This window comes from Accipiter gentilis, chromosome 18 (genome assembly GCF_929443795.1).
Source record: "Accipiter gentilis chromosome 18, bAccGen1.1, whole genome shotgun sequence".
Taxonomy (NCBI): Eukaryota; Metazoa; Chordata; class Aves; order Accipitriformes; family Accipitridae; genus Astur; species Astur gentilis.
This window is the reverse complement of record NC_064897.1, coordinates 20,824,315-20,847,575: the sequence shown is the minus strand read 5'-3', so window position 1 is coordinate 20,847,575 and position 23,261 is coordinate 20,824,315. Positions and strand designations below refer to the sequence as shown.

Below are 23,261 nucleotides of genomic sequence, written 5' to 3'. Positions count from 1 at the left end.
ACACACCTTGGACGCAACCTGAAAAAGACATTTACCTCTAGTGCACAGAGAAGACTAGGCACTGTACTATGAAACAACTCAGGTTGTTAGTAATTCTTCACAACATCTTGAAAGAGTTAATTTTAGTACTTTAAGACCATTGTAGGTGAACAGTATTATAAACCCTAATTTATACCTAAAAAGGCAGCGACGCACAAGCCCAAATACTTAAAAGCAATAATGCTATACTGATTTAAGAAGCTACTTCAGTCCAATCAAAGTCAGAAATTTATAGTGGGGGAAGAGGTAGGAAGAGAGGAGACTGTCACCTTCATAGGTATTGTTATTCAGACTATTTCTCAGGAAAAAATTATTATGTCAGTTATTAGGCTCACAATGAAAGAAATGAAGATAGTATAAAGAGTGCTTCTTACAAAGGTATTTTAAAGATACCCTTTACCTTTTCCAGTTTTAACTCTCTTCTACTTCACAGATTATAATATATACAGCCTCAAGACCAGGTCTGCATCTACAAATTTTGACAACCTAACTCTTTAAAAAGAAGATGCAAATAACTTGATATTCTAAAGTAGGCACCAATAATAGGATCCAATCCAAGGTGGATCAAAACAAGTTTTAGCGTGTAACTTGAGAAGTTCACAAAGAAACAAACTCTAAAACACAGAACTCACATTTTGCACACCACCTTATTTACCCCTTCTAACTCTAGACATCAGTTATTTGCCAGCAATTTCCTAAATTAAACTAATAATCGATTCACTTCTAGCCCAAGTTTTAGAACAGATACCAGAACAAAGATTTCATCAAATATGAAAATAGTTTGCTCAGGAACAAGCAACCCAAACTACAAAGAGTGAGGGGAGCAGGGGGACACACCGAACAAAGACAGTGCTATTCGCGTATTCTGTATGTAAATTCCCTTGAGGCAAATGTGGAAGTCAGCTTACTTCTCAACTTGCAAACAATTTATCATGTTGAAGCTTGGACTGCCAACCAGCAGCAAAGAGAAGGATTTCTGTATTTTGCTAGTTTTTCCCAAGATGGCAAGGACTAGTTGTATGCTTGGTGAAAAGAACAAGCTTGAATCAACACTAGAATTAATTGGTTCATTATAAGAGTTTAGGATGTTTAGTTACTGTGTAACTGGTAACTTGCTGTTAACCTGGATGCGTATACAGAAAATTTCTGGCAAACTAAGAAATCATTTCAGGATTACCCTCAGAAACAGGTTTCATTAGTACTTAACACAACTTCTACTATTTGGTCATTCTGGTAATTTCACCTACCAAAAGTTTTCCTCAACATGTACTGTACCATAACCAGTATCAACAATTTACTATATCTAAATGCCTGGCAATGGGGAAGGTGGGGAGGGAGGATGCTTCACTGACAAAGTAACCCAGAATCACAGAGGGGTTGAGGTTGGAAAGGACCTCTGGAGATCATCTGGTCCAACCTCCTCCTCAAGCAGGAGGGACCGTGTCCAGATTGCTTTTGAGTATCTCCACGAATGGAGACTCCACAGCCTCCCTGAGAAACCTGTCTTCCTTTCACCAACCCTTAATGATCTTTCTAGCCCTTCACTGGACTTCACTCTCCAGTATAGCCATGTCCCTTGTGTACTGGGAAGCCTGGAACTGGACACAGCACTCCAGGTGTGGCCTCACCAGTGCCAAATAGAATGAACCTGTCAGATAAGTTTCCCAATACTTTTTTAAAGATTGATAATGAATAGCTTCCTTGGTCGTACATTGTTTTCTATTGTGTGTCCATAACCACAACATTGCTTCTCTCTTCTCTTACAGTAAAGACACTGAATAACAAACATAACTGAGCAACAGCAATATGCACAACGGAAGCATGTTATTTAGGAGATGTTGGCAAGAGAATCAAACAGCCTCTAACAAAGGCAGAAATCTTCCTGCTAAGTTAATATCATGACAAGAGCAAAAACTGAGTGACAAATGAAGAAAATTTAAAAAATAAAAATAATAATAATAAAAAAATAAAATATCAAACTTACTGTCAGCTGCCAGGCTATGGTAAAAAATGTCTTCACCTGAAGAAGCTGAAATCAAAGTCTAATGGAAGACAACATTGCTCAGAAGAGCTGAAAACAGTGCCCTGAATTACCTACTATACATCTGTGCACTACACAGAGAGCCTTTCCACAAGTGAATCTTACAGCCAAACTTAATATGGATTTCTATCATCTTAGAAAGGCTATTCACACAGTTAAAAGTACGCTGAAGGCAGAAGGAAATTTATCAAAGTCAACCATCACACCAAATCATTACTTGTTGCTCACAGAAATGGAAAACCTATTTTGTGTGCCATATTCATCAAAAGTCTTCTGACAAGCTGAAAAAACTTTCACAAATCTAGTACTGACTAGCATACTCTATCCCTAATCAAGTACGCACAAGAACACAGATGCCATGGCAAATTTCCAAGCTTCGCAGTTTCCCTTTATGTGGCAACTTCTACTTATTTTTACTTACAGAAAACTTACCTTCTGGCTTCCCATATCGGTGAATATACTTATACAGTTTTTTTGTGGTCCGGAGCAACCCTTAACTAGCTAGCTCCTTGAGAATCAACCCCTGTGCAAATATATTGCATCCTACTATGCAGGATCTATGACTACTTCAATTCAATTGAAGGAACTCAAGCCTTTTCCTAACTGGAATTCGGAACTGGTGCTTTGTGCAAGTGACCTCATGCGACTTGAAAACGTCTGCTTCTGCACACCACAGTGCCCACAGCTTCCGCCTCACAAAAAATACACCATACCTGCTGCACTTACACAGCCAGCAGAGCCAGCAACTTCACCCTGTCTTTTCTCCTTGCAGACTTGCTTGTTCAGATAACTCAGCTAAGTTTGCATCATGTGCACCAGCCCAGCCTTACAGGCTTTGAGCCAAGACATATCCCCATCATCTCTGTGGAAAAAACCTGAAACACTAGGTCTTAAGAATTAAATCTCTTGTGTTCAGTAGCACTCACAGACATACAGGTTTCTTTCAACTGTCCAAATAAAGCCTAAGCGTACAAAAATTGCCTAGGATTTTCGTAAGTGTCTCATTCCCCATAAGGACACGCGTTCCAGGACAGCAGCAAAGAACAACCTAACAGCAGAGACGGCAAAAACATGAAATACGGAATCCTTTTAGCAATCAGTTCTGGACCAAAGAGCTTGCTCCTAGACAACAGAATAAAACCAAGTTTTTCAAGTTAAATGCATACACACTAATACCATTCCTTCCTCAAGATCTCACAGTAATCCCTTTATCCACACTTTCCTCTAGAAGTAAAAGGAAACCTGCTGGTCATTAAGAAAGAACAGACCTACTTTTTGTTACTCTTATGAGCACTCCATTACACTTATGAAACTCCACACCTGTAGAAAACCATAAAACCACAACTGCCGAGTATCTTGCAGAAAAACAAAAATCAATGCCAGCCTAAGAGACAGTTGCTAGAAATCTTAATGTATTCTGAAGTAAATCTGCAATGCACCTAGTACTGTCCACTTGCAAGTCCAGTCCCTTCCCACAGGAAGGGGCACGGCTATTTGAGACTGTCCTGGTTTAACCCCCGCCAGCAACTAAGCCCCACACAACCGCTCGCTCACTCCCCTCTGGTGGGATGGGGGAGAGAATCAGAAGGGTAAAAGTGAGCAGACTCATGGGCTGAGATCAAGGCAGTTTAATAAGTAAAGCAAAAGCCACGCACACAAGCAAAGCAAACCAAGGAATTCCTTCCCCACTTCCCACGGGCAGGCAGGTGTTCAGCCATCTCCAGGACAGCAGGGCTCCAGCACGCCTAACGGGGACTTGGGAAGACAAACGCCATCGCTCCGAACGTCCCCCCCTTCCTTCTTCCCTCAGCTTTTATTTCTGGGCATGACGTCCTGCGGTCTGGGGTATCCCTTGGGTCAGTCAGTGTCAGCTGTCCCGGCTGTGTCCCCTCCAACTCCTTGTGCCCCCCCAGCCTCCTCGCTGGTGGGGTGGGGTGAGGAGCAGAAAAGCCCTTGGCTCTGGGTGAGCACTGCTCAGCAGCAACGAAAACATCCCTGAATGACCAACACTGTTTTCAGCACAAATCCAAAACAAGTCCCATACTAGCTACTATAAAGAAAATTAACTGTACCCCAGCCAAAACCAGGACAGAGACACACTGTTTCATTGTAGTTCCATGAAAAAGTAATGAAACCTTTAGAGCTTGGATAATCTTACCATTTTTCCAAAAAAAGCCTCAAATAAATTTTTCTATCCTATCTGGTAGCATTAGGTTAAGGTTATTCTCCTTCACAAGAGATTAGATTTGATTCTCCTTTTAGTGCTGCTGACACAAGGAAGCTGACGCAGGCTAACATGGACACAGGCAGCCAGAAGTCTGGAAACGTTCCAGATATACTGGAATATATCAACTTGTATCTGCCTATTGTGGATAACCGTGCATTAATTTTGCAAATAAGCACTCCCTTGCAATGTAATAAAGATGATGACCTATTTCAAGCCAGAGGCAAGTCAGATACAGTAGAAGCCTAAATCCATTCTATTCAGAGAAGACTATGGCTCCACAAATGCAAGGCTATAAGCCACAAAGTTATTTTCGCATCCTTTGCTGCCTGTCAAAATACACAGTGCCTGAGACAGCACAAAGCAAACTATCTTTTATACTTTTTGCACCTGGCATCAGTACTTAAATCTTGCAGCTCATCCCAACTCTAAGCTGTATGATTTACATTTGGTAGAAGACATCCGAGAATTCAAATCTATTCTGTAAAGAAAAAAAAGCCATTATTTGTCCAGGCACAGTCCTGCATTTGGATTATCACACTTGGTGATGATGGAGAATACTTTGATAGAACCAACTAGGTAATTTGAAAAAAAAAAATATTAAAAAAAAAAAATCACCATTTGACTTGGAAACTGTTTTATAAGTAGGACAAAAATCATCAATACCTATCCAATACTATTTTAATCAGTCCCTTCAGGCTTCTATTGTACATAACCACTTCAGTAGTTTGGTCCACTGAGCTAGGATACACTTTGTCAGAAAACGCTTCAGAAAGCTGTCATGTATGAGATCGTTCTTAGCCGGATTAACGTCTGAACTTGAAAGTGAAGTGTTAGAGTGAATGAGAGGTAAGAGGACGTATGAGGACCCCACCTCAGCATTCGCATGTCAAGATGCAGAGTTTGCATCTTCCATTTTCTTTGCTGAAAATCACTGTTACCTCTTCCTCACATTTGGTATCTTTTCTTGAGATTCTCCCCCCCCCCCCCCCCAATCTTGAATGGTTCCAGTCCTCTTGCCTCTTACAAAGCTTGCTTTTCATTTCTGCAGTCATCCATTGGAACATGCGCATACACTGGGAAGGATAGTCCTTTCCTTCTTCCTATAATTCAGGCTCTAGCTCTTCTCTGTCTCTCAGTGGAAGCTTCTCTCAACTCGCACACCCACTGTGTTAATTTTTGCATTTTTCCTACTCTATGCTGGCTCTTCATGCTTACCACATTTTCAACAGTGTAATTAAACTTTTTAATAAACGTGTGAAAAATACTAACAGCTGAAAAACATTACTGAATTGAAAACCAGATTGCAATGGATTTCACATCAGAGTTTACACAAGTGACATGACCATCAGCATTGAGGCTGCCTTTCCTAGTTTATCTTCCCCAACTTTTTATTAATGTTGGGGAATCATTTTTATTGCAGCTTCTTTACAATGTCTGAGATACAAATTTTGACAGTGTATTTTCATTGTTGGCTAGCTAGACAGTTCAGAATGAGTCCAGAAAAATTTACCATCACAGAATAGTAAATTAGTTACAGACAACAACATCTACAGAAGTTACTGTAGCCAAGAGAAAAAGGAGCCAGCACCTCTTTTTCCACAAAAATCTTTTTACAGACTGAAGAATGGCCTTGGTGAAGATGTATAATAGTAGGTTCAAGAAAGAAAATCCTCAAGAAAAGATACAACATTTTTTGTACCATCCCGTCTAATGACTAGGATCATAACTAGGTCAGCTAATACAGTAATGTGATCAGCAGGCATCTGCTGTAAGCACAGCAGCTAGTAAAATATTAAAAAGGCTTTAAGATAAAAACTATTTTCCATTTAACAGGTAACATTTTTTTAGGACGGAAAGGCCAATTCTTAACCTCCTGTAACCAGTAATGCAGGTTTTCAACTGTCTGTTGTGACACTGTTCCCATTAAGCAAAAAAAACCCCACCAAAACCAAACATCCAGCAACTCTCTCCCTATGCCAAAAACCTAGGAAACATATGACCAAGTTAAGGCTCAAGTATCAGAGTATCATCTTTGAGGAGTTAGCAGCAGAAACTCCATTGAAAAAATAAGTGGAAGGCTAAGTCTGTGATTCTAAGACAAACACATTCAATAAAGACTTGCTTTCTTTACCAGAGGACTTCCACCACACGCAATCCTTGTATTACTAACACTTAGTTTTTACTTAATATTCTTGCATTTTTCATTTATTTGCAAACCATCAGTTGCAGCTGAGAGTAATCTATTTATTTTCTTTTGTTTAATTCTAAATGAAAATTGAATTACTCATCATTCAGCTCCACTCTTAAAGCAGAATAAATACCCTTTCAGTCTGTCAGACCTTTGCCTCTTAGGCTGCCTCCTCTTTAACAAAAAAGTTCAGACTTCAAATGTTCCTTACTTCTTACAAGTGTTTAAAAATATTTTTTTAAATACAATGATAATCTGTAAAGGATAAAGCTTAATAAAGTCTACCCTTGTAACATAACCAAGCAGTTTCTTTATAAGAACAAAGTCACCAAGAGTCTTAGGCAGTGGTTGCTTTGCAGCTGACATCAACTTAGAAGGTGGGTACAATTATCATATTGTCCTTGGCTGTTTACCCCTGTTCCCTTCCTTACTCTTTCTCCAGAACTTAAACCTTCGGCTGAAATATTTCAGTACACTAAACAAGCAGAAAATTGTTCTCTTTGTCAAGGTTAGTTTTCTGCTGAAACAGCTTGGCAAAGGACCCAGCGACCACCTGAGCTGGTGCAAAAAGTCACCTTTCTTCTCTACAGCCCACAGTTTGATGGATTCAGGCTACCATGAAGAAGCAGCAGCCTTCACGTTTAGGTTTCAATTCTCTTTCATTCCCTGACTTTTTCCATCAACTGCCATCTTTGCTGCTTGCTGCTAAGTAGAATTTGCCTCCAAGCACTATAAAAAGGAAAGTTAACAAATGTTTTCTACCACAGTAGAACAGCAGAGTGTGAAAAATAAAAGGTGTCTGTATCCTTCATTTAAATCATTCACCACCAGTTGCACAGCTTTCTTTGATCTAACTAAATCTTTAATTCCACATTCCTCAAGGCTTTTGTGCTGCATTACTACTAGCCTCTTTTATTCACTTTGGTACTAATTCAGTAGTCATGAGGATCATGCACAGATCAAGTTCTTGTACAATTCACTGTATTTATATTTATGAATTTAACAACTCCTTCCTAGACAGTCTCAGGTTTTTTTTAAAAAAAAAAGAAACGAAAGGGAAAAACACCCCTATCCAGATTTCCTAACTTATTTAAGAATGCACTTTTGCGTTAGAGAGATAACCACCACCGACTCTTGATGTGTTAAATCCATACAGCAGTGAAATTTGAAAAAAGACTATCGTGCATACACACCAGACTATTTCTCCACACACCTTAAGCTGAAGACAAGTCATATTTGTGATGGAAAGCAAGCAGCCAACCAGCTAATTAAAATAATTGCCTATAAGAAGCAAACGCTAGTTGAGCAGAGCTCTTAGACAGCTTGGGTCACGTTAATTAAAATGACAAAACAAATAAACTCAGTCTTGGCTGAACTACAGAACTTATTCTGCTCTCTCCTTGCCAGAGCACACAATTAATTAGACTATCCAGAAAAGATAATCAGCACCTATTTAAAAGTTCATGTTATCAATCCATAAAATAATTTGTTATACACTTTGCAATATTCCACCACTAAACTATTACTATGCTGTGCATGTGTTTTCCACCAACCGGTTAGAAAATGCAAGAGACAGCTGGAATTGTTAGTCAAGTATAAATATATTCTGTTTGTCCAGAAATATCTGTGATACAATAAAGTAACTGAGGTATCCCATTTTTATCACAAACAGGTCTCAAAACCTGAAATACAGCAAATGTACTTGGTTTTTTTTTATTTGTAAAACACAAGTAATTTGTTCCCAGTCACAGAAAACAGTCACAAATAGAAACTGCCACAGAAACCACATTCTCCTAAATGGCATTCCACGTTCTACTCAGCAGACCATGCTGCCTTAGTAACCCTAGTACCAATATGAAAAATGAAATCATTTAAAAGGTAGAATTGACTCCCTTCCACCCATTGTAGGGTTCAAGATTTTAAAGAAAAAAAAATCCAAACCAAGATACCACAGCTACCATGGAAGGATGTTGAAAACATTCTAGTTTAGAAAACTGAAAAAAATTCAAATCCCACTGAAAAAGCTACTTTCATTTGACTCAGTCAAACTTCAGCTGATCAAATATGTACATAAAACCTGCTGCAAGACTTATAACCTATAACTACCAAATCAAGAGACTGGAAAAAGTTACATCAATTTTCAACGATGTACATAAGCTTAAAAATGTCATAAGAGACTTTATTAGCATTTACAAATTGTATTCTAGCAAAATTACGAGACTCCTTAAAGAAATACTTTCTGAAAGCTACCTCAGACAATGCTAAAGACTCACATTTAAATCTACATTACTTACAACTAATTAGAGAGAATGTTTGACCTATTAAGATTTAATGCATAATTTCACAAAACCAGTTCAAAGATTGAGGCACCAATATACAACCACCCAGTTTCAAACACCTCGGTAGTACCAACTTCTTGAAGTCATAATGATGTATTTTATTTCATTATTTATTTCATGTTGATCTTATAGTGCTTTTCAAACACCATTAGTGAATAACTAGTACTAGAGATTAAAAAAACTAGACACACTACTCAGACTTGCCTACCCTCAAAACAATCCCTTTATCTGAAATAAAGTAAAAAAAAGTTACCAAGCCTGTGCTCCAAATGTCAGAAATGTTGACTGAACACAGTGTAACTGCATTTGAAAAGTATTTACTACTTATCAGTGTATTTAACAACAGCTTTACTAATGACTATACTGTTTAAGGAGCCTAAGTAACAGATGAAGATATTAGAGCTGGTATCCCCCTTTTCGCAGTAAAAAAAATTCCTAGCCATTTAGTTACACAACACATTTTCAAACAGTAAGTACATTTTGTTCATTAACAACCTTACTTCCTTGCCTCCTAGAAGAAAGATTTTAAAGAAAGTTGGTACCCTTCATGTAGAAATTGAACTGCCTCTTCATACCAAATTTTTTGCAGGTATACTGGGAGACCCCACAAAAATATTTCACTTGATCAGAACCTTAGAAAACAAAAAGCTTCCTTCAGTGCCCAAACATATTCCTATGAACTCCTGAATTCATTATCAATAGTGTAGAGAATCCATTTGAAACCGAGCACTATACCCACACTGCACAACAAGCTCCATTTTGAAAAGAGCACAGGTTCTGTTTTCTGATCTTTAATGTTCACGTGGGTTGGGGAGTATCATGGTGTGATGACAGCTGGCAGCACTGTTCCCTGAAAACTCCTGCCTCAATGGTTAAAACTTAGACCTTTGCCTGTTTCACCTTTTTTTGCTAGGGTCCACATTCATAAAATGTCATCAGAAACAGAATAAAGAAAGGCACTGTTGCCCCTCCTTCAAAACACACAAATGCTAAAGAGGTGGCGTAACAAGCCAAAAACTTGCAGCAAGGGGTTCAAACAGGAAAAAAAGAAGAAAAGGCACGTAATTCTGCATCAGGCAGCCTTGTTTAATTTTAGCACTGGCCACAGAAGAGGAAATCAGTTGCACAAATATGTATTCTACTGTTTTGGAAAGAAGCTGTGCACAGAAGGGAAGATTAGGAGGATTCCATTATATGCCCAAAAAGCTCAAGAGCAACTGGAATAAAAAAGCTGAAGCAAAGAAACACGTATACTGCATACTGACTTGTGTCCTGCACTAGCTATGAGAAAGTAGCTGCGTTCACACACACCGATGTGTGAACAGTTGAAAATTATGAAAACTATCTCACACTTCAAAAAACTAAATACTGTACCTAGAACTCTCATGTTGTCAAAGCTGTTGGAAAACTATACTTACTGTACAAGAACCTCATAGAGGACCTCCACATCCCTGGCACACTGGAAAAACTATGGCATGTAATCACATTTCTGTGAAAGGTATGCTCAGAAGCAATCCAGAGAGACCAAGTAAGATTGTTACAACCTAGTATGGGAAGCTCAAGACCATAAAGACCTAACACATCAGGATCTAAACCTGGTAAGCCCAGCTAAGGAAGCCTCAGCTGAACAAGACTTCCCATTCAAATATAAAAAATGAAATGAAGGCCAGTGCAGTTTCATGGGACAAATATGATCTTAAAAAAAAAAAAAAAAAAGGAGGGGGGAAAACCCCCACCATACTACCACTACTCCCCCAACCACATTCCTTTTTGTCTCACAAGAGTTTTGGAGCTCATTGGGTGCCATGTTGAGGAGATTCAGTTCGCTAAGCTTGTGGAAAACTGAACTGGCAAAAGCGATGCCAATTTTCTTCAGCGTTAGTGAGTTGAATCAGCGTAGGAAAGGACCTACGTGGTACCAATTTGGCACAAGGGAGCAGATCTGGCTGAGCGGCCCGACACAGGCACAGGAAACGGCAAAACCTCCCGCTCTGGGTGGCTGAGCACCATTTGATTGACTTCAGTGTAACTGCAGGGATAGGGAGCAGCAGCAACCGTTAGCGACTACGGTTATGACAGAGCATTTCTACTATATTGTACATTACACCACCCTTCAAAAGTGAGCGGTTCAAACTGAAAACAAAACTGACATAAAACTTACACTTGACCAAAAAGTATCTCCAAAAAAACCCTCTTAAACCTGAAGCAGCTTCTGTGTAAGGCTGGATTGGAAAAGAATTAGCAATATCATGATCATTCGAAACCTTCTTTTGTTTCCCTTGGAAGTACAAATAAAATTATATTTCCTTCTAATTGAAATGCCCTCCAAAATATTTAATGCAGTCAAGTTTTCTATAGATAGAAAAATAAAACTGAACTATAGATCTGTTACAAACTAACAAAACATAGTGGAATATTGGAGCTTTAAGGAAATCTGGGCTTTTTTCAGTTTGTTTTTATAAACAGCTACCATCAAAAGATATCTCCATAAAAAACCAAATCTTATTTGGTCTACAGTATTTTTAACTGCATGCAACAAAAGAATTGCCTTTCCTGGCTAAACAAGTGTCAAGAAGGCTATTATTAGAACCACTTTAAAAATAAGAGGTCTCTGAGTTTAACAACTACAACAAAATAAAAATGGGAATAGCATTACTGGCTTTATGTAACAACATAAACTAACAAGAAACTCAGTACCAAACACTTTGTACCCAACCAGTTTGCAGATATCCACAGAGACAAGAAACAAGCCTCCCAAGACATCAAAACTTTTCAGAAGGAGCCACTACTCCATTAAGCAAGTTTTGTGTAATCAAAGAAGCTGCCACAAAACAGAGCTGTTAATCCTATTGCCTTTTGGGAAAAGCATCATAAGCAGAAATCTCTTTAATATCCCTGCTAAACTCAAGTATTTCAAGGTTGTGTTCTAACGTTCGATCTACCTTGCCACAAATAAATCATAAAAAGCCTAAGGAAAAAAAAGACAAGAGGTTATCAAAGCCATCATCTTTTCTACACTTGGATCAACTTTCCCCCATCACTCCTGACATATGTTTGCCTGTGGAGGTGATGGAATCTTTTAACGGACATTTTATAAATGAGTTAAGAGAGTCTATTTTCACACTTCACTATGAAGAAAAAGGTCTAATAGTAATGTGCAACCATCTCTTCTGCTACCATTTAAATGTGGTACTTCTGATAGTAATTGCCACAAGCCTCAAGAACAAGTAATTTTAATTCCTCTTTGCATCAGATTTGACAACTTCCATTTCTTTTTTAAATAACCACATTTTTTTTTCAGTCTTTCCCCAAAGCTCTGATATTCTAGACTCCAGATCACCCCTATTTTTCTTCTCTAGGCTCTCCCCTACTAGAGCATGTATTTCCAGAACCTGTGACCCAGAGTCAGACATAGTATTCAGCTAAGGCCTTTCCTCTGCTGTGCAAAACAAAAAAGAATTATTTCACTTATCTTTTGAGATATACTCCCGCAGAATATTAGCTGGTTATGAAGCATCTTGTAGCTAAAGTTTAACTTGTCCTCACAATTAAATAGGATGTCATTCACAGACTATAAAGTTAGCTCAATCACTGAACACAAATGCAATGAAACATAATTGAGATTCAACATAAAATGTATTCCCAAAACTACAAAAGCAATGAAGTAAAAAAACCCGCTTATATTGTTTCAACTTTCCAAGTAAGTAGCACGTTTAATTGTAAAATCTTCAGAGAAATAGAAACTTAAAAGGAAAGTTATTCTAATTCCTAGCATGACAGGTTCCCTAAATGTTACTGCAACAAAAACAACGCCAGTTTTTCCTCAGTGTACCTATGTTACTTTATGAGAACCCACCACTTCATATTATAAGGTTAGAGGCACCTTTTCATTCTATGCATTTTATTCTTCTTCTTAAACCTGTTTTATAAGATTAAGGTTTCTAAATATACAACTAATATTCATGCAGGACAAATTCCAGCGTTGCCATCTAGAAAAGTATCGACTGTCCAACAGCTCAGGCCCTCACTTCACAGCCTTCAAAGTAATTTTTGTCTTCCAAAGAGCAGTTCAGGGCACAAAGGTCCGAGTACAGAAAATCCCATTTGAATTATTTAATATCGGTGTAAATAATCTCTAGCAAAAAGAACAGAGCCTTTCCTCCCAGCTGTCACACAACTCCTTACTATATCAACAACCCTGTAACACTCTGAAAGCCCTCCATCCAAACAATCTCTTGTCCTAAGAATTCATCCTGGGGAAGAAGCCAACCTACGTGCCTCTGGACACCAGCACTTATCCTAGGCTTCCCAACACCAGCAACTGAACAGCAAGCAGAAGAGGAAAATTTCTGCTAAAGTCACTTGCCCCTACCCTTTTAAAATCCTTATGCCTCCAAGAAGTACCTGTTTCCTAAATGTACTATATGAGTTCATGTGCAGTTACTCCTACTAATCTTGAATTGTAATACAGAAAAAAATGCTTTAGCAATTATTATGCTCTTATGCAATGACTTCGTTACGGGAAGAAGATTTTTAACATCAGCAGTTAGGGTACTGAGGCGACTTCTGAAGAACTAAATCCATTATTTGATTAAAAACAGGCCATGAGTTGAATGATATGGCTTAAACTTGTTTTTAAAAACCCCAACCCTTGAATGCATAAGCAATGTTGAGGTTGTTTTAACCAACACAGAAGCATTCGATTACAATCTTGATATAGAATACCTCCTTTACCAAAGGCCTCCAACTTACAAGTTTGTTTAAGACTACTTCAAGGTCTGTCGGAGATTCTTGTTGTCCACCTCTCTTAAGACTAGACACTGAGTATAGAACTGAAGGTTTTCCTTCTGGATATCGGGATGGCAGTTCCCAAAAGATTATAGGGAACTAAATCTTTCCAGGTACCCCCTCAAAATAAGTGACGTTATGCTCCTTGACAGGTTTCCACAGCCAGGTTCCTTTTAAAGCTTAGATTTACCTTGTCTTGAAGGAATGAAACAAAACACTAGAACATGTACTTTCATTAGAGCCATGAGTCAGTCAGAAGCACTTCAGTATTTTTCTGACTTATGTCACTTTGCATTTGCATTACACTTTAGGTTGGCTTGTTTCAGTATTAAGGATAGTTTCCATTTTAACTGTATCAGCAATTTTTTTGTCTTGAACTTTATTAAAAGTACAGGTTTAGATGAAGTAATGAGTATACTTACACAGTAAACAAGATTTAATTACTTACAACTTGAGAAAGAACTAGCTAACTAAAGAACTAAACCACATCAGAAAATAAAAATTCTAGCACCAGCTCTGCCTTAGACTTGTGTGTTTCAGTACTTCCAATGTATAAGAAGTTTGCTGTTAAATAATACAAGAATACCCCTACACGCTTCCTAACCTTGAATATATGCACCCATACTTGCAACATACCAATCTCTCTGGTTGGCAGGTGTTCCAGATACCAGACTGCCTCTCTCTCCATCTCTCATGCAGGGATGCAAGATATTCAGGGCAGGGGGAGAAGAATTTAGCATTTGGAGTCAAATCTAATAACTGACACAGGCTAAAATATTTCTATAGTTCAAGTGACTTATTGCAGTTTCACAAACATTCCCCTTGCTATGAAAATTGGTCTTTTTAAAAAATTCTTGCCTCCTGCCACTGCTTTCCCCTCTCCTCTCTCCTGCACTGCAGTTTATTTACCCAGCTCAGCTGTATTGATATTACTGTTTCTACGGCCACAATATAAACCAGTTATTGAAACAATTCCACAGAGATTTGTGTTTTTATGGCAGAAATAACAGAAATTCAGTTCCATGCACAGCTGCAGCAGCACAATCTGGGTGATAAAAGTCAGCAAGAAGCTTTTTAACCTCATCTTGCTGCTAAAAGAAAGCATTTGCTAAACCCCACTCTTGAGGCACTCAGGTTTCTCAACCAGTTGAGAGTTTTTCCTTACTCAGGAAATGTAAGACTGGACTTGCATTACTCAAAGCATTTAATCACCCTGCTGGTTATGTGTAAAATACATATATACTGCTGAGTTTGGCCTGCCTTCAGCAAGTAAGCCGGTAGCTCCTTAAGATGCGGGAATCAATCTCGCCTCTCACTAGCATCGATAGGGGCAGACTCCTTCCCTATTTCTCCTTTCTGGCTGTCTACCCAGCATGAGATCTAGTACTTGTCAAACTCCTCAATTCATTAATTCCACTATAATCCACTATGCTATTATAAACAAAATGGGTAAAGAGACAAGTCTTTTTCTAGTAAGCTGGGAGACAAACTGGTCCCCTCTGTGAGATGATGACCGAATCCAGCTCATTCTCCTTGCTGGAGGCTCTCCCCCCAGAGCAGCAAGGAGCCGTTACCTGGTGGGCTCAGGACCTCACAGGGCCATGCGACTCTGCTCACAGATGAGAGGTCCTGTACCGATTACACAGGCACGGTCGGGAAAGCCGAGCCGAAATAATCTTCAGCAACTAACGCTCGGAACAAGAAAGCAGAGCTTCTGGCGTCTGTATTTACCTCCAGAACGGACTTGATGCATGGCATTTGGCAATTCGTTCCGACTTCTATGCCTACAGTTCTCGAATCTGCAACATACCTTGCGCTGTTACGGCACATTTTATTCCACCTTCCGAAAAGGGTTCAGAAGCGTTAGCAACTTACACTTTAACCCTAGCAAAACAGGTAGTACTGCCCGCTCTCCGTGGGATTGGGAAGTTAAGTAATATGCCCCAAAACACAGGAAGTATGTAAGACACACACACACACACACCCCCCCCAGAGGCCTGACACCCCCAGTGCCTGCAGAGTGCCCCGTCCCTTAACGTTTCCTCGTGCAGAAACGGTGAGCCAGGCCAGCACCCACAAAAGCAACCAACCGTGCCCGACCCCGAGTGTTTCAAAGCCGTCGGGGGACACCGACTACAACTCCCCCCCCCGCCCAAAGCCCTGCCGGCCACAGCCGCCAGGTAACAGCCAGCCTGGCAGCAGGGCCGCGCAGGTGGGCTCGAGTGAAACCAGACCGTGACCTCCGCCGCCGCCGCCCCTCCCCGGCCGGAGCGCGGCGGGACGGGGCAAGCCCCGGACCCCCGGTCGTGCCCCCCCAAACCCCAACTCCGGGGGTCCGGGCGCGGCGCCTCCTCACGGCACGGCACGGCACGGGCCGCCCCCGGGACAGCGCGGGCCCGGGCCCCGGGCGCTGCCTGCGGGCGCCGGCGGGGGCGGCGATGCGCGGCGGCAGCGAGGCCGCGGCGAGGAGAGGAGCCTCCCCGCCCCGACACCGCATCACCGGCGGCGGCTGAAGCGAGCGGCGTCCCCGCCGCCGGATGGCGGGGGAGGGAGGAGGAGAAGGAGGAGGAGGCCGGGGCCTCCCCGGACCGGGGATCCCCGCTGCCGCCGCCGGCCCCTCGCCTCACCGTGCCCCGCGGGGCCCCGGCGAGCCCCGCGCCGCCGCCCCCGCCAGGCCGGGCCGGGCCGGGCCCGCCGTCGTTCCCCGGGTGCGGGCCGGCCGGAGGGGGCGGGGGCGCGATCGGCGGCGGGGGGGGCGGGTGTCCGCCGCAGCCGCCGTGTGGCCTCACCTCCTCCGGGATGGCCGGGTCGCCGCTGCCGCCGCTGCCCCCCGCGTAGCAGGCGCCGAGCGCGGGCGGCGGCGGCGGCTCGGGCTCCATGTCCCCGTTGAAGAGCGAGGCCCCCTCCGCGCTGCTGCCGCTGCTCAGCGCCGCCATCTTGGATCGAAGCGCTGGGGCGAGGGAGGGGGAGGGGGGAGCCGCGGCCCCGCCGCCGGGACGCCCCCAGCCGCGACCCGTAGTGGGAAGAGGGGGGGGGGGATAAGGGGGGCGAGCGCGGATCCCGGCCAGCTCCCAGCGGCCCGCGCCACCGGCACGTCACGCCCGGCCCGTGACGTCACCCAGAATCGCCGCCGCGGCCACTGCGCATGGGCCGCCTGACGTCACCGGGAAACACCCTGACGTCACGGCGCGACCACCCGTCGCCCTGGGAACTCGAACGTGGGCTCGGGCCCCGCCCCCTCGCTGCTGCCCCGCCCCCCCGCCGCCGCAGCGCCCCCTGGCGGCGCGCGAGCAAAGTCGGCGCCTCAGTGCGCTGCAAACCCCCCCCCCCGCACCCCCCCCCCCCCCCCGCCCGCCCCGGCCGGGCCCGGCGCGGCGGGAGCGGGCGAAGCGGTCGGGCCCGGGACCCGGCGGGGGTGAATGGAGAAGCGAGCGGGGTCTGACGTGCGGAGCGGGCTGGAGCGGGAGCGCGGCGAAGAGCCGAGCGGGGAGAGCGACCGCCAGACCCTCGGCCGGACTGGCATCCTTTGCCGAGCAGTAGCGCTGCCGTTTTGAGGTAAATCTTTACAAACACCTGCCGTGCGAGAGTGGCAGCCATGCTTCCGAAAGTCACATTTTCCTCTGAAAACGTTGTGCCTGCTCTAGTAACAACTAAGATAATTGATCGCTGGGGTTGACGAAACCCCCGGGTTTTTCCATGGACGGCAGTTAGGCCTCGGGCTGCCGCAGGCTCCTGCGTCGTTTTCGCAGGGCGCTTCAGGCGAGGGAAGGTTCTGGCCGGGAGCTCAGCAGGAACCGGGCCCTCTTCCTTCTCCCCGGTAACACCTCTCTCTTACCCTCTGGCCAGCCTTGTCCAGTGTGGAGGCCTGGGAGCGGATCCTGGTTTCTGAACACGAGCATCCGTCCTGTCTGCACCTTCTCTGCGTGACGGGACGTGCACCGCCTTCCCCGACAGCCTGGCTTACCGGGGAGAAAAAGGTGGGCTCACGCCGGGGGACTGCCGTGGGCTTCGGTCCTCTGGCGTCAATGACGGAAGAACCAAGGGGGTCGGTAGGGTGCACTGGGAAATGCCGCTCCCTCCAGCTCGGAAACGAGGAGAAGCTGGAGACTGCAGCCACAGCTGCCCCCCCCAAAGCCTGCTCCCGCCATGTCCCCAGTGCCCACAGCCATCTTCCCCAAAAGTGGCAAAGTGCCCCCGTTTAAAGTAAAAAATTGACCTGTGTCATACCCCTGTATACCACGTGCATCGAAATGCCGCTTACACGCACAAAGCATTCAGTAAATCAGGCGTTTTAAGGTGCTTCCTTGCTGAAAAGGTCTTTATGATAAATGCCAAATTGGTAACAGTATCTTAATGCATCGCAAACAAAAGCTAACTTGCCAGAACAGCAGCAAGATTTCACAGAAGGTAAAGGCTGTTCTATGTCAACCTGATATATTTTATGGTAGCCAGTTGAAATACTAAGTTGAACCATGCAAGTGCAAACATCCTTATCTTTGTTTCACTTCAGTTGTGAATATGTAACCATACAACTCTTAATGTAATAATCCTGATGGTAGATTTGAGGTTTATATTTCACCTTTAATGCTGGGACCATTGGTGTGTAAAAGCATTTAAAATTCAGTTTGATACTGGCAGTGTAACTGGGAAATAAATGCAGCATCAATTTACTGTACAGACACAGCAAAAACACGATGGAGTCAGCAATACCAGACACTGTACGGAGGTATGGAGGGAAGGAACCTCGGGCGTGAACTTAGCTAAGGGTCTTCCCTGTAGAAAGCTATGCAGTATTAAACACCTCCTGAACACAGAAATAAGCAAAATAATCTAGTTAATGTTTAAATGGATTTTAATTGATTATCTGACAGGCTATGCCTTCCTGAGATAGGAGCCTAGGTTTTCCTACGACTGGTGGCCTGCAGTGCAGTCAACAAAAGGGCTGCACAAATATATGAGAATCAAATGAACAAACTAAGCAGCTCGCCAAGTTTAGAAATGTCTCTCTAATAGCCACATTAATGAAGAGGATAATTATCAGCGATTCCTGCTATGCAATGGGAATGTGTAATGGCAGTGAAAAATGCACACAGACTCGGGAAAATAACACACATGCTGAGGACTAAACGCTGGGACAAATTTCTCTTATCTTTGAAGGAAGAGGCGGCAGAGGTAATATGAGATGGCTCACCCAGCACACATCCTGTTGTGGAAAAGCCAACAGAGTAATATGGGTTAACTAATAGAGTAAGTCCATTCTTTTCAATGAGATTTATACCAAGGGATAATTTAGTCTCAATGTACAGAATGTAGTCATAGCTCTTGTTTTATTCCCTAAGCAATTTATGTCTGGGGCATGATTCTAGCAGTGGATTTAGTTGACTGCTATCAATTTGTAACCTGTAATACCTTTCCCAATGCTTTTAGTAATATTGTGTGCCTTTATTCCTGAGCTTCTGATTTTTTTCAGAAGATTTGCATTCACATAAAATATATTTGCTAGACTTCCTTATTACATTTGATGTACCACCTGAAGAGTTGCAATTCTAAACTCTAATATTGACAACTGGTGACCAAAACTGGGAACACAGCAGAGTTACCACCTGAAATACATGAGATAAAAACCAGTGTTCCACCTAAAATAAAGAATGTAATACTATTTTAAAAGATAGTTATGTAGGAAGGAGACAGAAATCTACTATTTATGCTATACTTCCCTTTTGTTTGGTGGAATCCACACCTGGTGATAAATGGAATTTCCTACTCCTTCACATGGTGGCATCTTTGGTCTCTCTGCTTAATCCATCGTGATGGAAGATAAGTCATTAATAGCTGTAACTATTTCTTGGTGATATGAAATCCCATCTACTGATAATTGATATCATCTTTTACAGAGACTAGTTTTCATTATCAACATAGGTCAAAATCAAACTTATAACCTAGATGTGACAGGCTGGTTTCTGTTATCAAATCCAGAGGCCACCTGGGGCACTGGCTGGTTGATTCCTACAATGCAGCGCAGCCAGTTTATCTGCTATTGCAGCAGGTAATGCATACTTGTAAATACAAAACCTGCCACCTCCCATCAAACTCTTAGTTATGCACTGGGGTTTGATCCTCCTCAGAATTTTTTTATTTTAATTCAGATCAGAAAACAAGTCCAGCTGTTAAAAGACAAAGCCTCTTCAGCTAGATTGCCCACCACCAGAACATTTGTCTGATCTAATCAACACCTGAATTTCCAGAGAACTATGTTTTAATTAGTCAGTAGAAAAAAATAGTATGGCTGCCTGACAGAAACTGTCTCGTGAGCATTTGAACACGTCTTTATCCTTTCCCCCCCAAAAAAAGAATTAATGAGATGCTCCAAAATGATAATGTCCAAAAGAGATATTAGATTAAACCTAATATTGGTCTCATTTATGATATTCTTTCAACAGAAGACTATCTTGAAAAAAACCCCAGCCTTCCAGTTTCTTAATCAAAAAATTACATATTTTGCATATTGGTATGATAATAGAAACTGATTTTTTTAAAGTGGTGTGAAAATTTGACACATCTTAAAATCTGGAAGTCTAAAGTGCCCTTAAAATTTGTCCAAATTTCCAAAAACTGCTTAGCCTTTTCACACACTGGACAGACAGTATTTGTCCCATACATTGTAGCATTTGCTCTTGGGCCATATACATTTGAAAATGCTGGATTAAATTCAGCACAAGGAGAAGATAATTACAGATCTTCTGAAGTACGTTAAAATACACATGTCACTTTTAAATGCTGGAGTATGAAGTGAAAGTGCACAACTTCATCTATCTAAGGCAATGGTACTGTTTGTATATCAGATTAATCCTCAATCTTAACAGCGGAAATACAGATGTTGATGGAACACAGATACTAGTGACAACAGTCATGTTCCCGGTTATCTTGGCCAGAAAATGTGAAGCAGAACAAAAATTAGGCTGTTGTCCAGAGTTCAGTCATTTTCTGATTACTACTCAGAATAATACTTAAGAAAATTACTTTGCTCTCCAGGAAAAGAATGTTGAAGATATTTTTTGAGGAGAGAACCCAGATATTTTTCTTTCCACTTCTCTTTAGCACCTTTTGGCTTATTATCCCACTCACTTTATGATATACTATACATCTTTTCATACTTCTAGTGATCACTGTCTGATTGCTTCAATGTGAGGCAATAGAGAAAGCAAGGCTGCTTTTTTTTTTTTTTTTTTTTTTTCCTTTAAACTATTCCTGTACAGATCATACATATTTTTTCCTTTGGTACCTTCTTGAGAACTTCTAGTTCAGGAGATTTACCATTCTGTGACACTGCTGAACCTGAAACATTCATACATTCAGTGAGAAATCAGGTAATACTCAGGTAGTGATTTGAACTTGGCAGGTGAACAATCTCATCTGTATCTTTTTTCAGTTGATGGAGACTTCATATTTCTTTGCCTTTGAATTAAATACATGAGCAGAAGTGATGAGGATGGGTGGAGACTAGGAGAAAAAAGGAGGTAGGAAGAAAAGAAGAAAATGGGAATCCACCAGGTTCTTAACTCAGTTTTCATTCTACCATTAAAAGAAATGTTGATCTAACAAGCTTTTTTATATATATATAAATAATAATGTATTCTGGATTTTCTTGTAATGATACTGGAAATATTTACATAGTTTTTATTTGATTCAAGCGTTATTTATTTTAGAGTCATTACTTATAAAGCTGTTTCTCTTCTCTCCCTAAACCACATCCCAAACCTTCAGAAGGTAAAAAGCAAATCATTTTCCTTTGGAGGTGATGTGTGGGAGGCAGGGAGCAGGAAAGGTGATGGGACTGGGACATGGGAGTGTCTTTGCATATAGGTCCCTTCTGTACCCTGCACATTGTTCAGCATCGCAAGAACAAAATGCCAACCTGTTTCCTTCCTCATCTGAGTAGCGACTTCAGGGTCCAGCAATGTATGTGCTGCGCCGCAGTGCTCTGCCTCTCTCTCTGCTGGCTTCCTGTCTTCACTCACTTACTAGCATGGAAAGCTGAGAAAACTACATGTTTTATTGAACAGTAGTGTAAATACTGACAGATGTGGCATATATGGGACCATGAAGAGAGAGCGTGAGCCCTGAAACCACTATTAAGAGAACAAAAGTATCAGCCAGTGGAAAAGGAGGGGAAGGGATGGGGCAAAAGACTAGATGGAGAGAGAACGTAGTAGAAGTAGACACTGGAGGAGGAGATGTGGCTCTCCTGGGAAATGAGAAGCAGATGAAAATAGGGAAACAAAGGAGTAAGGAGCACTGATTTTCCTGCCTGACATACTTTACTGAAACCAGGACCAAATCACACGTTTGAGAAGATTAGTCAAGACCCTCCTGTTACCTTAGTGTTCCTCATCATTCCTTTAACGCATTCAGCTTGTTCAGATATCTGATTTCTGAGTCCTTTGTGTTGGACAGTGATAAGCTGATCAGCTTTAAGGACTAAATAGTTTTAGATTCCTCACATTATTATTCCAATGAGAACAATCACATTCATAACTCAAAACCATCCTGTTTAGCCACAAAAACCCACTAACACAATTGAGTGACTTCCAAGAAAGGGCAGGAAAGGATACCACCTCAAACAAGTTATTTTGCTGTTCAGAAAATGACTGTTCAGTTATGTTCCAGTCTTAGGATTTTCCTTCATAATATTCAGGCTAGCTGAGCTTCCCCTGGCCTGAGTACCTGCTGTAATTTTATTCTCCAGCACTTTACAGACATGTTGGTAACTCTCTACATCTCTGATCTAATAACAGTTTAGATAGTAACTGCACCTTTCGGTTTCTAGCCTATTCACTGAGCAGAAAAAGTCCATTAGGGTTGGTATTGGCCTGGAGTAAGGGAACTTTAAGAGTCCAAAAAGGCTAAATCAATAATATGAATCAAATACAGAAACCGCAGCTTTGACATGGGACAGAGAGAACACAGTGACCAATCGTGGTTTTTCAGGGCAATATCCCACGTTGCTGGAGTTTTAAGAGTTATCGTTCTTCAGTGATAGGTCAAATAGGATTGATAACCTTTTAAAATGAATGCTTATATTGTAATATACATATACACATCTTACGTATTTAAACATAAGTGTCTTTTGCTGACAGAGTCAGTATCACAGTTCATAATCCATCCTTGTCTTTTAATCCTCACTACCACCGAGACAACACAAGCCTCACAGACATTTAGTCTCTCCTATAAAGGCAAGCTGCCTGCCAAGCATGTGGGAATTCAGACAGTCTCTGAACCACATTGCTGTATTCTCATCGTTCCTGCGAGTATGCACTTGGCCAAAGGCAAAATTTCTGGTGCAATGGTCAATGGCCTCAACATTTTTGATGCTGTGGATTGCTTGAAGCTTGTGGTTATGCTAAAGGCCCTCGGACATCATTATTCCTTTTTAATATGATATGATTTCTCTCTCCAGAAGACACATTTGTTTTGGTAAATGAACACAATTTCTGCTACCCGCGCTCTGGAGGAATTCTGCAAGGCTCCAGCTTAGATCTTTGTTTTATCTTGTTTTTAAGTGGTTTGCATGCCTAGTCAATACCCTACTATCTGTCCTCAGAGGGCATTAATATTTATTAATAAACTTGACGATGCTAT

General features: G+C 42.0%; 1 protein-coding gene across 4 annotated transcripts in view; it reads right to left on the bottom strand.

Annotated features, from left to right (window-relative positions):
- The window catches only part of BRAF (B-Raf proto-oncogene, serine/threonine kinase), an 89,091-nt gene extending 72,345 nt beyond the window's left edge, over window positions 1-16,746 (bottom strand). For 3 of the 4 annotated variants that reach the window (XM_049821512.1, XM_049821509.1, XM_049821510.1), the window contains exon 1: window positions 16,412-16,746. In XM_049821512.1, the coding sequence (XP_049677469.1) occupies window positions 16,412-16,558 (147 nt within the window). In that variant the 5' untranslated portion in view covers window positions 16,559-16,746. Of the gene's footprint in view, window positions 1-14,258; window positions 15,840-16,411 lie in introns of those variants that run through there. The other variant, XM_049821511.1, reaches the window with a different exon arrangement.
- Window positions 16,747-23,261: the final 6,515 nt, after the last annotated feature.